At 40.2% G+C, this 16,406-nt stretch overlaps 1 protein-coding gene across 6 annotated transcripts in view; it reads right to left on the reverse strand.

Moving 5' to 3' along the window:
- PLCG2 (phospholipase C gamma 2) overlaps positions 1 to 16,406 on the reverse strand; it is a 102,749-nt gene that overhangs the window by 18,565 nt on the left and 67,778 nt on the right. For all 6 annotated transcript variants that reach the window (XM_072117271.1, XM_072117274.1, XM_072117269.1 and 3 more), the window contains exons 21-27: positions 12,779 to 12,844; positions 10,161 to 10,270; positions 8,977 to 9,070; positions 8,708 to 8,774; positions 7,804 to 7,961; positions 4,949 to 5,051; positions 36 to 245 (exon numbers count right to left, since the gene is read on the reverse strand). In XM_072117271.1, coding sequence (XP_071973372.1) covers positions 36 to 245; positions 4,949 to 5,051; positions 7,804 to 7,961; positions 8,708 to 8,774; positions 8,977 to 9,070; positions 10,161 to 10,270; positions 12,779 to 12,844 — 808 coding nt within the window. The remainder of the gene's footprint in view (positions 1 to 35; positions 246 to 4,948; positions 5,052 to 7,803; positions 7,962 to 8,707; positions 8,775 to 8,976; positions 9,071 to 10,160; positions 10,271 to 12,778; positions 12,845 to 16,406) is intronic.

Here is a 16,406-nt window from a genome sequence, read left to right on the forward strand (position 1 = left end):
ATGTTGGCATATTAATACATTTACAAAGTCTTTACCTGGTGTCTGGTAGTTCAGAGCCACCATCTGTGCTCCACATAACCAGAGTTGCACTGGGTCATAGTTGGAGGAGTCTACTCTTGGTCCTTTAGGATACACCCGGGTTAAAGCTTTCTGGTTATATTTTAGCAGCTCAAGGGGTTTCTGCCTTGAGATGCTTTCTGCCTTGTTCTCCACAAATGATCGTATTTCCCTGAAGTCAGGTCTCTCTGTATATAAAAAATGTAAAGAAATTAGAATGCTATAGCAAATTTATTATATGCTTGTCTTCTAACTTGAGGACTTCATGACCATCTTGTTTTAAACCTCTTTGGCCATAAAATGTTTTTCTTGTCGGAGCCTTCAATTGTTTCATTAGTTGTTTTTAAGAATAAAAGGCTTCAAACATTATGCAAATGAGCCGGAGGCACATCAGGATCCATTACAGCCTATGGAGCCCAGAGCTCCTTAGGCTCATTTGCATAATTTTAAAAACCCTTTTTAAAAAACAAAGAACTAGAACATAAAAAGCATAAAGAAGAGCAGATTCTGCCATAGGGGACACAAACCAGCATGTTATTGTTCTAGGTTCATAATCGTTGATCTTGATGGTGGATGTCCTTTAAGTTGATTTAGGATAATTGTAAGGCTATGCAGGCACATGCCACCTTTTTATTATCTCTAAAATCAAAAAATAAATCAGACCTGAGAAACTATAACATGAGAATACAGTATAATTTTTAGGCAGCATGTTATAAAGCAGGAGGAGCTGCACAGGTTGTGCATAGCGTGCAAATTGCAGTCACCAGGTTGTGAAGCAGGAAAAGCTGAGCAGATTGTTGTCAGGATCAGTGGACACAGCAGATGATGACCTAAGCTGACACTTGGGACTGGAGTGGCACCCGCTTTTCACCAGAGGCCGCTGCAAAGCGGGTTGGACTTGCTACAGCATGGTACCACTAGGTCGTTCCACAGGTGTGACTTTCTTTGCAGTGGCGTCCAGGGCAACGTACAGAGTCAGAAGGCAAGCTCGTGGTCGGGGACAGGCAGGAGGTTGAGACAGGCAGCACAGAATCGGAGTTGGGGACGTAGCGGTAGGAAACGACTGGCAGCACGGGATCGGAGTTAGGAACGGAATCCAGGTCACAATGGGAAATAATGGGTGCCAATTATCGATACGCTGGCCCTTTAAATTTTACGAAGATTTAGTCTCACTCATTCCTTCATAGTTCTGCTGCTTTATCATTCATATATAGGACAATCCTCATGACTAAAGATCTGTTTTTAGGGATAGAAAACAACTAAGATATAATATAATAAATTATAAATAATATTTACCACACAAACTAAATGTCATTCTTCTCAGCTCCTTCTGCTCTTTAACACTCACCTGCAGATAGGACACCATATACAATTGTCGTATGCGTGTGCCCTAGGAGGTGGGGACTCACGCGTGACAAGCTGTGGGATATGCCGCTGGAACCCGGCAAGGTGAGTGAGGCAGTGGGCCCAGCGGGGCAGACGCAGGAACACGGGTGCGCCTGCAACCCGAGACATGGGTCGCAGGGGCACCTGCGACAATTGTATATAGTGTCCTATCTTCAGTCAGCATGTTAGAGAATAGGAGTAGCTGAGCAGATTGTATATAATGTCCTATCTGCAGGTGAGTGTTAAAGAGCAGAAGGAGCTAAGAATGATATTTAGTTTGTGTGGTAAATATTATTTATAATTTATTATATTACGTATATCTTGGTTGTTTTCTATCCCTAAAAACAGGCCTTTAGTCATGAGGATTGTCCTATATATGAATGATAAAGCAGCAGAACTATGAAGGAAAAAGTGAGACTAAATTTTTTACAAAATCTCTTCTCCTAATAACGATTCACATTCAATAAAATATCAAGGATGCCTGGACACTATGCTAATGTGGTTACTTGAATATTCATTTCTTAGAGTTTGAGGGGCACCTCACACTAATGTCACTGCTGTCATTGCTGGAAAGTATATATCTGCAACCTTTACAAGTACTTAGGTTAACTTTCATAATTGCCATCCCCCAGATTACTCATTAACAGTCAGTTAAAATAATTGCATAATTAAATGAGTTATTTTAATTGGACCTGCTAGAGGCGGGAGAATGGAATATATTTATGTCGAGAAAGAAACAAGTTATTACACTTGGGAAACTGTCAGGGACTCATAAATCAAATAAGCGCGGAGTGCTGCAGAAAGCTCTAAATCCCTCCCTATTAAGATTTTTACACAAAATTATCTTCAGTGCAGTTAGTCTCTATATATTTTTGGACAATAATTTTCTTCAGATGATCAAAATATCACAGTTTACAAGAAAAAAAAAGTTTACAAGAAAAAGCAACCAAAATAGGACTATAAAGTGGAAGTCATAAGGTCTTTTGAGGAGCACCTATCATCTCCTCCACTTACAGTTCCATTCATCTTTTAATGGTTCACCTATTCTGCTTCTAGGGCAAGCAGTGCCGTTAGTTTCAGCACCTTATATGCTAATAAGGCTCTCTACTGATAGATGGGTGATCCTGAGTCTGGGCAGACGGCTGCGGCTAAGAAACTTCTGCACCAGATTCATTAGAGAGACAACTTTTGAGTTGGTAGAAGTGATGAAAGCCCCTCTGTAAAGGGATAACAGATCATTATGAATATGTTCATTTTCTAAAAATGGTGTCCATCCTGCTAATGCTGCATAGCTCTTTTCACTTTAATGGAGCTACTCTGGAATGCAAAAAAAAGGTCAGTACCGACTTTTCCAGGCTAACGTTTTACATATGTGTGTATATATATATATAATTCCTCTGAATATTTGTCTGAAATGAAAGAACCAAGATGTAGTCTGAAAATAGAAAGCATTTGCTATGTAGTTATTGCTATTTTCATACTGTGCCCTGGATTCTTGAATGTTAGGACTTAATAAAAGTTGAAAAAGCTTGTCTGCTTTAAGAAACCTTTAAGTCCTTTATTTTATTTCTTAGTACCAGTAAATTTTGAGCTGTTTTTGTCAAAGGGATTTACTGGTAATGTGATATCTCCAAATCAGGAGCTAATAGGCATCATCAGTCGTTCCAAGTATTTTCATTTGGGTGCAATTCATAATCAAAGAAAAATGACCTTTTTATTTGTTAGGTCTTCCCTACTAAAATCCTGCACTGTACCAACACATCCAGCTTAGTAGTACTGAATGGTTGATGCAATTTAGACTTTATCGGACTGAAGTCGGCATATCTACGGTGAAACATGTTGGAGGCTGTAGCATTGTTACGGTATTTTGATAACAATGTTACGCTTGCTTAGGTTGGGGCATATAACTGCAGCATGCGTACAACCTCTACTGGTTACTAGAATGAGAATAATCCATGACTATATCTTGACAAAACAAAGCTAGACTGGATGTTTTAATATACTTAACTTCTTAATGCCGCAGCCATTTTTCGTTTTTGCGTTTTAATTTTTCACTCCCCACCTTCAAAAATCTATAACTTTTTTATTTTTCCATGTACAGAGCTGTGCTATGGCTTATTTGCAGCGTAACAAATTACACTTAAAAATGGTGATATTTAATATTCCATGCCGTGTACTGGGAAGCAGGAAAAAAAATTCCAAATTCAGTGAAATTGGTAAAAAAACGCATTTGTGCCGTACTCTTATGGGCTTGGATTTCACTGTACGCCCCAAATGACATGTCTACTTTATGCTTTGGGTGGGTACGATTACGGGGATACCAAATTTATATAGGTTTTATAATGTTTTCATACATTTACAAAAAGTAAAACCTCCTGTTCAAAAATTTGGGGGGGGATTTTGCCATCTTCTGGCGCTAATAACTTTTTTATACTTTGGTGTACAGAGCTTTGGGAGTTGTCATTTTTTGCGGCTTTTGATGACATTTACAATATTATCATTTTTAGGACTGTACAGCCTTTTGATCACTTTTTATAGAATTAAAATTTTTTTTTAAATTGCCATTTTACGGCTTTGGGCGCAATTTTCCATTACGGGGTTAAACGCAGTGAAAAAACATTATTATATTTTGATAGATCGGGCATTTTCAGATGCGGCAATACCTAATGTGTTTATGATTTTTACTGTTTATTTATACTTATATCAGTTCTACGGAAAGGGGGGTGATTTGAGTTTTTAGGTTTTTTTTATTATCATTTTTTTTTACTTTTTTTTTTATTTTTACTATTTTTCAGACTCCCTAGGGTACTTTAACCCTAGGTTGTCGGTTTGATCCTATCATATACTACAGTATGGCAGTATATGTTGATTTTACTCCCCATTCATTACAATGTGCTGAATAGGTTAACGCGAGTCTGCCATGGCGACGAATCGCTGCTCCCCAATGACATCAGGGGGAACGACGATCCTCAGATAAATGGTGGCGTCCATGCACCCCGTCTTTTTGAAGCCGCCGGTGGCAATCAGTGAAGAAAGTGAAGCTATATAGGATAGGGTAGATGAAAAGGGGATCCTATTAACCCTTTTGAGATCTTCAGATCACTATTGATTGGCTCTGGAGGAAAAGCATTTGCTATTCCCCTAGTATAATCCCTTGAAAATAACAAATGATGAAGAAGAAAGGGATAGCAGAAGAAGGCACTGTCGTAAATTCAAAAATATGAAGGTTTATCCTTGACATTTTTTAAAGTTATATAGATGAAATAATTACATTTTTTTTTTCAAAGATAAAGAAAATCCATGATATTGTTTCCCAATACAATTTTTGATCCGTTGATGGGTGTTAATGAACTCGGGACCTTTATTACCCAGGATTCTATTCTGCAATCCGTTCTTTAACTTATGGTAATTTCAAAATTGAACATGACAATTTATAAGATCAAGGAACTGAAAAAGGTAGACTTCTGGAGGAATATTTTCACAACATGGAAACCTCTAACATTACCTAAATTGTCCTTGGCCTCACTCCTTGGCTTGCAGTAAATCACCAAGTCAGACATCTCTCTTGCAATAGCCTGATTCTTCTCAAAGGTCTTTATGAAAAATTCCTATAGATATATTAATGTGAGACAATGAGGTTAGGTTGAAGAATGAGGAGCCAAATCAACACCACCATGAGATGTATCACTACCTCCTTGATTTATATTCCTGAAGACAAATAATGAGCTATGATAATGATAATAAAAACTCTATTATTAATGCCTAGCTTATCTTTCTATTTTTATGAAAAAGGAATTTATATATAGGAATTTAGATCTGATGCCCCTAGGTCCATAAGGTATAATACATGACGATTATCAGAAACCTGTGAATTCCAAACTAATTTTAAGAGCTATGTATATCTACATGTTAATTAGGCTTAGGTTGAGCTTGATTGTTTGGACCTTATGCATGCTACCCCTAGGTGTTCCATCAATCATCAGAATGCAGAAGTAGGGTCCAATAATCCCTTCTTTCTTCACGAAGATACAGTGGATGTTTCTGATGCAGCATCTCAATCACATTCAAAGTTTTAGTTCTGATAACATTTAAAAGGATTCCTTCCAAACTGATTCTGCCCAACTTGACTTTGGTCTAAAAGAACGAAATCATGCAAGCTGGGTGACGGCTATTTTGAATGCATCTTTTCGATAGCAGTGCTCTCCACCCAGCCTTTGAGAGGCATTTAGTGTTACTGTGAATCTCATGTATCCTTGGATGATAGGAATTTTTGTATACTTAATATAGAAGGAAAAAACTGGAAAACAAACAATAGGACATTGTCTCATTGTCAGCTAAAACTTAGCAATATATTTTATATTATATATTTTATACATTCATTCAAACTCTTTTTCATGCTTTATTGGTCTCCATTATTTTACAAAATGACATTTTACATAATCCCTCCGTCTGTGTGATGTCATGGCACTAATTGTTTGCTTGTGTGTGTATATATTCCTGGCTTCTATATGTATTTATTATAACCATTTTGTACTTGAAGAAGGGCATGTGTTTTCCCTGAAACGTGTATACTATTGTAATAAAGCTTTCATTTTATACACATCCACTGTGGGATGATGTACTAATAGCGCTGTGCCGATAATCTGCTTTCATCTGCCTTTTTACCATACATCTCTGTATACATAATGCCCTTTTTTCAATATTGAGTACCAACTGGGATCTTGGGTGTCTCCTTTTGGCAAATATTTACCTGTGTACTGGCATGAGTAACCCGCATAGAGGTTGCAAGGAATTGCTACTTTTTCATGGTTTTTACGCCAGAAAGCTAATTTACAAATTATGATAAATGCCCCCTTTTTGTATAGCAATATCTACCACAATGGACACTATTTTATGTCGCTTATACGCTTTATCCCTACAAGGCATAAAAGGAAGGGCATAGCATTGGTCTTGGAGTTTATAATGTTTCTGGCCTGCATTTGGGGACAAACAAAAAATTTACTTATATTGTGAAGTTGTGAAGATATTATATAATTATTTTGTTTTCACTATTGTTTAACATATATTTTACATATTTTTGTTTTTTAATTAAATAGATGTGAATACACTCCAATATATAGGTTGCAGTTTTTTAGTTTATGCATATATTGACCTAATTTCTAGAAATATTACCATAATATTCATATTTTAAAATATACAAAATGTTATTTTTATAATAACAAAAATGATGTATTCCATTTAAGTCTAAATAAGACTGCATATTTATAATTAAAAAGCAGACTATCAGTCCATCATTAGTAGAACTACAAGTTCCAATAATTATAGAACAAGCATTGCCTTTCATGTCTTCTAAAGAAGGAAATCCACTAGGCCACTTTGTAAGTATCATAGAAAGATATCTGCCTGCTTGTCTTATCATTTTTATTCTTTCTTAATTACATTGGGAAAAAAAATTGATAAATAAAACTTTGGATGTAGAGGTTTTTATGGAGAAGTGAGCGTCAGGAACATAAATATGTATGGAGGTTGTTAAAGTCAATGGGAAAAGCAATTTAAAATGTATAATATGCCAATTGCGATTAAACATATTCATGTCGCTAGCAATCAGGACAAGTGGCTGATGTCAGAGTCACTTAACTCCAGATGTTTGCATTAGGAGCTGATTGAAACCTAATTTTGCTTATTATAATAAAAAAACATCATCTCATAGCCCTTAACCCTTTTACCCGCAGAGGTCCAGCAATGAATTGTGCTGTAAATGAGCTGCTAATTTCCTCTGCAGATATGCATAATGCTGATATGGCTCTGGCTAGAGCACAATGTGCTTCTACTATCACATTAAAGCTCTATCTGAATGTATTGTGGTCAGCAAGGTCCATACGATGACAGGAAGGGGCTTTAAGTGGTCTAATCATTAACTATATGTATAAGGACTCGTACATACGACTATGTATGCAAAAATGGCCATAAACAGGTGAAAATGATCCTTGTGTACAGCCCCATGCAGGTTGACAGCAACGCTCACCCTACACATGTCCATAGGAAATGTACACCTGTTCGGCATGGTCACGGTGCCTCATCACACCATAACCATGCACATTAGAAGTCTCTGTTGGCAAATAGTTGCTGATACAGCTAGCTCATGGACAAAAAATATTACTGTGTGGCCTAAGGAAAACAAGCAGTGGGATCCTATTCACAGCAAAATTGTGTAAAAACTGCTGAATTTTACTGTGAATTTAGCATTCTGACAACACTGCAGTGTGGAAACCCAGCCTAAGCAATCGCATATCTATATTTCTTTATCAAGGTCACTTCCACCAAGATTGAATAGGGCCTTCAGAACACATCCGCACTTACCTTTGCTACTTTTTCGTCTACAATTGTATTAATATTTTGGTACCATTCAAACAGCTCTTCCACTTTCTCAGCTGCAAAATCTACTGAGGGATCCTTTTGATCTTTCGGTTCCAGTGTAAAGACAAACAGTTTGTTGTGTTTACCTTGCACCTGTTTCTCTGTTTAAAAAACAAAAGTTCATAGTAATGATAAAAATATATGAATTGCCAATTAATTTTAACATAGTGAGTCTGTCATTAATTTTTGTCAGACTTTGCACTTTCTTTTCATTGCAAACTGCTTGCCCATATATTTAGGAAGTGTCCGAGACACATTTGTGGCGCATGCAGCACAGTTTTGGCGCACGCTACACTATTCTTCATACAACACAAATTTATGCACTGAAATGGGCGTTCCGTGATATGGGTATTTATCATGCACGGCCCAAAACTACCGCCCTCTGCACGCTACACAGGCAAACTACACATAGGGGCATATTTATCAGGGACTCTGCGCCATTATCACTAGCACTTTGCCTTTTGCCTTCTCCACCACCTTCACACCAGTGGGGTGTGAAGGGGCATGAGGGGGTGGGTGCATCCAGTCAAGTGGAGGGCGTGGCCAGGTGGAGGGCATGTCCGTCCGGGAGCGGGCCGGCGTGGGGCGTTACTCTCCCCAGTGCACCTGCTGGCGACTTTTCATATGTGAAAAGTCACAGGCAGCAATTTTCTCTACTCCAGAGCCTACCTAGCGTAGAATAAATGATGCTCAGCTGCCTGCCCCGATACATCAAGAGGCGGAAGCGGGGCAATCATAGTTCTTAGTAAATGTGTCCCAGACATACATTTTTTTAATGTGTATTTCTTTCTTATTACTACATGAAAGTGTTTGCGATTTCTTCACACATTTAGTAGTAAGTACTTACTTATTTCAAATTTCCCGAGATCCAGGATACCTCTACACATAGCCCCCAGTGGACTATCTTCAGTTATCTGGAAAAAGAAGTTATCAAAATACATCATTTACACCGTTTAATTATATTCTGCCTCTTATGTACAAAACAGTAACTTCTATAATACCACTCCTATCTACAAGAATATAACTATTATAATCAAGAATAGAAATATAATCATTCATAATGAGAGTGTTCACTATATTAAATGTTTTGCTCTACAAAAGTAATCCGTCTCTTACCTGATTGGTGAATCCTTCATCATTCATTGTGATGTCCTCTACATAATTTGATGGGAAATAGTGTTGCAGCTTATCTCCATAGTCTCCTTTCCACCTAAGAAAAAAGATTTACATCTTTCCACTCAGAAGTTTATGAGATTCCGAAATTCTATATGATCAAAGAAAACCCTAACTAAAAAGTATAATTAATTGAATGTACACACACAGATTCTGTCAAACATCACTAACATACATATGAACCAGTAATAAATCTTTGAAATGTCATCCTTCAGTTCCACTCAGTTGTTTCTAAGTGTGTATCTGTTTTTTTAGGACTGATGTGACAAACAAATAGGCTTCCATTCAATCTCTCCCAGTAGTCAGTAAAGTAATCCGTCCGCTACTCCCATATCCTACCTCCTCCTCTACCAGTCTATCCAGCCCAAATCCTAGTATTAAGACGCATCTTATTATAAGGATTGGCCACTGTTTTACATAATTTGCCTATGTGCCTTTACTGTCTTGTGACTAATCCCTGAATGTTCATCAAGTGACTCAGCAGCTCTACTACTTAATTTTGTACTGAGTGCAGACCTCTCTGCTCTTCTTTGTTTACATCTCTGAGCTCTGATGAATAATAGGAAGAGCTGCAGCAGGAGAGCATTACATATCCTGTCTGTGTCAGTGAAACGGACAGTAAAGAGAGAGACACAGAGGGTGATGCCAATAGAGCGCTGGCAGAGAGGAAGCTGTGTATATATGCAATGGGCAGCATGGTGAGAACAGGGAAAGGCTTAAGATTTATTGAACAACTACCACCAGGAACAAGGATTGGAAACCAAGCCCACTGGCATGCTGCTGTGCGCTCCCCTGGCAGGATCTGCTCTTCTTTAAGCTTCTTAAGTCCTTGTTTTTAAGAATAAAGGGATTTAAAATTATGCTAATGAGCCTCAGGGGCTCCAGACTCCATTAAAACCTAACGGAGCCCTGAGCCCCTCCGGCTCATTTGCATAATTTCATGCAACTTTTTTTAGTAAAAAACTGAGAAGAAAAAAGAAGCTAAAAGAAGAGCAGATCCTACCAGAGGGGCCACACATCAGCATGCCAGTGTGCTTAGTTTACAATCCCTGACCCTGATGGCAAATGTCCTTTAAATCGCACATTCAAAAAACATAGTGAGAAATGAAATTATAGCTGATACTTGCCATCCATCAGAAACTTTAAGGACGTTATGAATCAAGGCGCCTGTTCTGAAGCTCAGCTCATCGGATCTTGTAGCCGTATAGTTGTATAAAGCTCTGACTGTTCCTTGAGGCTTAAATGATATAAAATAAATGGTAATATGCAGGCAGGGAACGGTGACAGCATTGATATTACCACTTTTACTGAAGCTAGTGATTGGCTGAGCTGCAGGAAGGAAACGCTGGGGTATGTCAGTATAGATTCACTGTAGGGGGAGGTATTTGTCAAAAAATTTAAACGTCACTATTATTTTTCTTAGGTAAAATGATAGACAGAACTTTGAGTGCAGACACACAATGGGGCAGATTTACTTACCCGGTCCATTCGAGATCCAGCGGCGCATTCTCTGCGGAGGATTCGGGTTCTGCCGGGATTCACTAAGGTAGTTCCTCCGACGTCCACCAGGTGTTGCTGCTGCGCTGAAGTTCATCGGAATGCACTGAAGTTCACCTTCCTCTGCTGGACTCAGGTAAGCGCATGTCAAGCGACACTTTTTTTTAAATGCGGCGTTTTTTCCCAATCCGTCGGGTTTTCGTATCCGGTTTCCGATCGTGTGCGCCAAAATCCCAAGGCAATTCAGGGAAAATCGGGTCAAATCGGAAATTTTCGGATAACCTGAAAAGCGCAATTCAGGCCCTTAATAAATGACCCCCATAGTTTCTTAAATTACTTTGTTACCTATTAGTGAAACAAAGTTTAGGCAATAAAATTTCAATGTGGGGAATGCGATTCTGTTTGATCACAACCCCACTGGCTGATAAAGCAGTATGATTGCCAGTTTCTATAGTCTCATACTGCAGTGTTGAAACTGTCATATATATACTTCAGACTAATGCTTCAGCTTATTTCCCACTTCGATCTAGGTGGCTGATTGATACCTTTAGTCTGATACACGCTACTCACTAGGTGGCTGAATAGTATCTTTTCTGTCTGAGCTAGCTAAAGCTGTTACAGCTATTTGTTCCTATGGCTGTCTAGCTGCTACAGATCAGTGCTCCAGCTCTTTTCACATTTGTCTAAGTGGCGGCTAGATATCCTCAGTAGGTCTCGCACTACTCGCTAGGCGGCTCAGCGGTATCTTCTTTGTCTGAGCTAGCTTATAGCTGTACTGGCTACTGCTCTATTATCACTTTTCACTTTTATCTCTTTTTGTATTTAAGATTTTCCATGGCCACAAGTGGCTTTTCCTCATTGCCCAAAAATCTTTTGCTGACCACCTTACAACTTGGTTAACAAGCAACAAGATCTTGTAGCTTCAGAGGAGGGGGCTGAATATCAGCATCAGCCAAACTTCTCACAGAGATCACTGTATGGGTCATGCCACTTCTTCTCCCAGCTTAGTGATCACATGGCCATCAAGGTTCTGGTAAACTGCATCAGCTACTGGTTCATAACAAATCCAGGTCAGCCTTGCAGTATGTACTTGAAGCTGTACTTCCCCTGTAACTGGGTCTTATATGCCAGTACCATTTATGGGGAAGATAAGAAGTAAAGGAAGTAAGTAATGGGAAAATGTTGATTTTATGAACAGCGATTTTTACACAGGTTTCACTGGTTTCAACAAGGAGACAAACTTAGCGGTCATATAGGAATTATATAATGCATTTACAACCTTCTCAAATTATTCCAGTGCAACACCCCTGCCGATGCAAGGCAGAGGGGTTGTTGCGAATACGTCCCACCATGTAGCTTGCAGCCAGTGTAGGGTCTGATCAACCCCACAGTAGGTCACTACATAACACAGGGGAACACTGCAGCGGTAGAGTCTGCCTGGTAAGGCAGGAGTTAATTGTTAAATGTGATGTAAAATGTGTTAGCCAATCACCTGTGTTCTAACCATGTATCTGTAAGCTGGAATGCGATTGGAGGAGGAACCACCACCTGACCAGTGGGAGTAATAAAACCCCTGGTCAGGAAAGTTCTAGAGGGGAGTCCAGTCTAGTTAGACAGGGAGACAGACCAGTGCAGCCAGAGCTCAGCTCACTGCCTGAGCAGCTCTGCAGAGTTAGTTAGTGAGAGAAAGGGGTATCATCCTACCTTTAAGGGTGATATCTGAAGCAACCCAGAACAAGCTGAAGCATCCTACTACTACCTACTGCTACCTCCCAGCCTGCCCTTGCATCCAGGCTGAAGATCCATTCCTGTGGTTCCATCTCCAATTGCAGCCCCAGCATTCTACCATTTGTCAAGGCACGTTGCTACTGTTCCTGTCGGTTCCAATAAAGAACCGTAAGTTATTTTTGTTCAACGTCTGCATCCGTCTAGTCCCTGCTACTACGGCTGTCACCATCACGGGCACCCTATCCACCACACAGGGACTCATACTCAAGATCCTAAAGGGTTGCCCCAGGGAGAACTACTATAGCAGCCTCTCCCTCATCATTTCTTGCCAACACCACCTGCTGGAGACCTGCCAGGCTGTAGGACAGCCCTCCGGTCCCCATACCAAGCACCGTGACACTAGCGTGCCTAGGCCGCAACGGCCAGCTACTCAGGTATTCCGGGCCGTGGTTGTCTCCAGGCCCCAAGAAAAGACTAGGCCCCAGTGAGGGATGTTGCACCAGCATCACTGATTACTTACCATTGCTGGTGAGATTTCATTGGGATCCACATAATGGGATCCATAAATGGAGTTCACATCCACTTCCTATAAAAATAGAAAAATGTAAAACTCATAACAAGAATTTGATAAACAGATATAGAAGCATTCCTTAAAGCAGGGGTCGGGAACCTATAGCTCGCGAGCCAGATGTGGCTCTAGGGCTCCTATCCAGGGGTGTAACTATAGAACGGGCCATATTTGGACGTATGTCCTGGACCCTGTTGTGTCCCCGGCTGAAGTTATGCCCCTGGATGTAATCGGCAGCGTAGGGGTACACAGGCTTAATTCAGGGACGGGCACCTCCCTTTCCCTCCTTGCAGCAGCCTCCTCCGTGTGAGAGAGGGAGGAAAGGAGACTATCTGCCGGCAGCCAATCCCAGCCCTGGATGTCAGCAGCGCGGGAGACTCAGACTCATACAGAGGAGAAGGGACTCGAGAACATCCAGCACTTGAGGAAAAGGAGTCAGCAGCCCCACTGAGAATCAGCCAGAGATAAGTTCTCCCACCCCCCAGTGTCTCCTCTCACACTCCTCCTTAACCACTTAGTGTCCTGTGTACAGGAGCAGCTATGAAGCTCCTGAGTGTCCCTAAAACACATACAGACCCCTCTCTGCATCATCCCCACATATCTTCCCCCACCACTGCCTTTCTACATTAATGTGAGGTTCTGCAGCAGCTGAGATATGTAATAGCTAGGACCCAAGACAAAATTGTGGTGCACATCAGTAATAAATGTGGCGCACGGTATGACTAAGCAGTAACAGCCCCTTTAGGTGCAGATTCTTTCTGTCTGCTGTGACACAGAGCAGCTGCCACACAAAGCTGGCACAGGCACTTTATAAATACATATACAAGCTCCAAAGATGTTCTATCCAGTGCAAAGTCAGCAGAAAACTGGTGCAGACACTTTAAATGTGTATTATAATGTTCTGCAGCGGTTGGTGTGTGTATCAGGATGTTCTGTGGCGGCTGCCGCGTGTATTGGGAGGTTCTGCAGCAGCTTGCACATGTATTAGGATGTTCTGCAGCGGTTGGAGTGTGTATTGGGATGTTCTGTAATGGTTGACATGTATATTAGGAGGTTCTGCAGCAACTGGCACATGTATTGGGAGGTTCTGTAATAGCTGGCGCATGTATTGAGAGGTTCTTTAGTAGCTGGTGCATGTATTGGGAGGTTCTGCGGTGGCTGGTGCGTGTATTGGGAGGTTCTGTGGAGGATGGCGCGTGCATTAGGGGGTTCTGCAGCGGTTGGCGCATGTATTCTGCAGGTTCTGTAGCTCCTGTTCCTGCTTATCATTATCAAAATTGATCATTTACATTGGAGCTTGCGATGCATGACATCTCGTCCAGCACTCTGGCTTCTTCTTTCTTCTGCGCATTCCTGAAAGCTGGCATCTCTCATCATCAGGTGGTAAGAATGCCAGCTTCCAGTCATGCACGTAAAAATGAAGCCAGAGTGCTGGACAAGATGTCATGCATCGCAAGCTCCAATGTAAATTATCTATTTTTTATTTTATAGGGAATTACCGTTGTTTCGTTCCAGTTGTGACGTAGTACAGCAGGGAGGAACACTCCTTGCTGTACTAATGACTGCTGGAACGATTGTTATGTCAGTGGCCCTTTAAACATATTGTACGGCTCTCGCAGAATTATATTTTAAAATATGTGGCGCTTATGGCTCTCTCAGCCAAAAAGGTTCCTGACCCCTGCCTTAAAGGGGTTTTCTGTAAATCCTAAAAAATAATTTTTGTATTATTAGCAATTTTTTTGTTATGGGAACAATTTGATCTCAGTTTTTAATAATAGGGAAGTCACCTTAATAGTTTTTTTCTGCTCTGTCTTGTGATCTGCCACAATATGTATTATATTTACTGTATATATTACTTTGATTCTGGTAACATATTACATAGAACTGTGGCCTTACACTCCCAAAATTGAATTAATGTAAAATGTTGAATAGTTTACAAGTGCATTTTGTGTTTCTATCCACTGTGATGTGGGTCTGAAGACCCACCCCTTGCTTACTTTTTTCTGAGGGGTATTCCCCTCTATAACATTGAAGGGGTTTTCCCACGAAAGAAAATTCTCAAATCTCAATCCCTTAGTGATGTTTACACAATAAAGATCATTTTAATCCCTTACTTTACAATGTTACTCAGTTTTATTGCGATTTTAGCTCCCATCACTCCATAGGCTGGTCAGTGTAATATCCCAGGGTGTGGACGAGGCCTCTTTAAGCAGATACATTATAATTAGAGATGAGCGAGCACTAAAATGCTCGGGTGCTCGTTATTCGAGACGAACTTTTCCAGATGCTCGAGTGCTCGTCTCGAATAACGAGCCCCATTGAAGTCAATGGGAGTCATTTTTTTAATAAAACTGAACAGTAAAAGAACAGTGCAAAAAAAAAAAAAATCCAGATGTTTGCAGATGTTTTACTTGTAAGGACCAATTTGATATGCTTGTGCAGCGCTGCGTAATCTGTGTGCGCTATATAAATAAAGAATTATTATTATTTATTATAAGAACACATTGAAATAACACTATTCTTCACTTTGCAGGTGTTCGCGCGTGTCTCCCGCTAAGTTAGGAGATGTGCACGAACATCTGGAATGTGAAGAATATTGTTCTTTCAATGTGTTCTGCACTTAAATGCTCCTGTGTTCACTGTTTTTAATGTTTTAATTCTATTCTTCACATTGCAGGTGTGCGCGCGTGTCTCCCGATAGGTTCGGAGATATGCGCGCACAGCTGCAAAGTGAAGAATAGTGTTATTTAAATGTGTTCTGCCCTTAAATGTTCGTGTTTTCACTGTTTTTAATGTTTTAATTCTATTCTTCACATTGCAGGTGTGCGCGCGTGTCTCCCGATAGGTTCGGAGATACGCGCGCACAGCTGCAAAGTGAAGAATAGAATTAAAACATTACAAACAGTGAATACAGGAGCATTTAAGTGCAGAACACATTGAAAGAACACTATTCTTCACATTCCAGATGTTCGTGCACATCTCCTAACGTAGCGGGAGACACGCGCGAACACCTGGAAAGTGAAGAATAGTGTTATTTCAATGTGTTCTTACAAGTAAAACATCTGCAAACATGTGTAATATTTTTTTTTTACAATAAAAATACTTTTATTCAATTTATTTTATTAATTTACTGCTCGATCTCGAGCCGGCGAGATACTCGTCCGAGTAACGAGCCGGTCCGAGTATGCTAATACTCGACCGAGCAGTATACTCGGACAAGTATACTCGCTCATCTCTAATTATAATCCATCTAGTTCTGTGAGGTGACCGTGTGGTTAGATTATCAGGGTACAAGGTGTATATACACTTTCATCTGGCTTCTGTACTAACACACTGACACATAGAAAGAGATAAGACAGATCAGAGATGATGAGATGCCTAATACACAGAGGCATTACCGACAGAGGCTCACACACTTTTACACTATGAGTTCTACTACATCTATGACATCTATGTTCTCACAGATATGTGACTGCCTACTCCTTCCCCCAGATCACTTATCTGATTGTAGTTTGTAGCTTGCAGCTTCTCTCTCCTCATGATGTGTTTACTGGCAGAAAGTGAGAGTCAGTGAACTGCG

Source organism: Engystomops pustulosus, chromosome 7 (assembly GCF_040894005.1).
Source record: "Engystomops pustulosus chromosome 7, aEngPut4.maternal, whole genome shotgun sequence".
NCBI classification, from domain to species: Eukaryota; Metazoa; Chordata; class Amphibia; order Anura; family Leptodactylidae; genus Engystomops; species Engystomops pustulosus.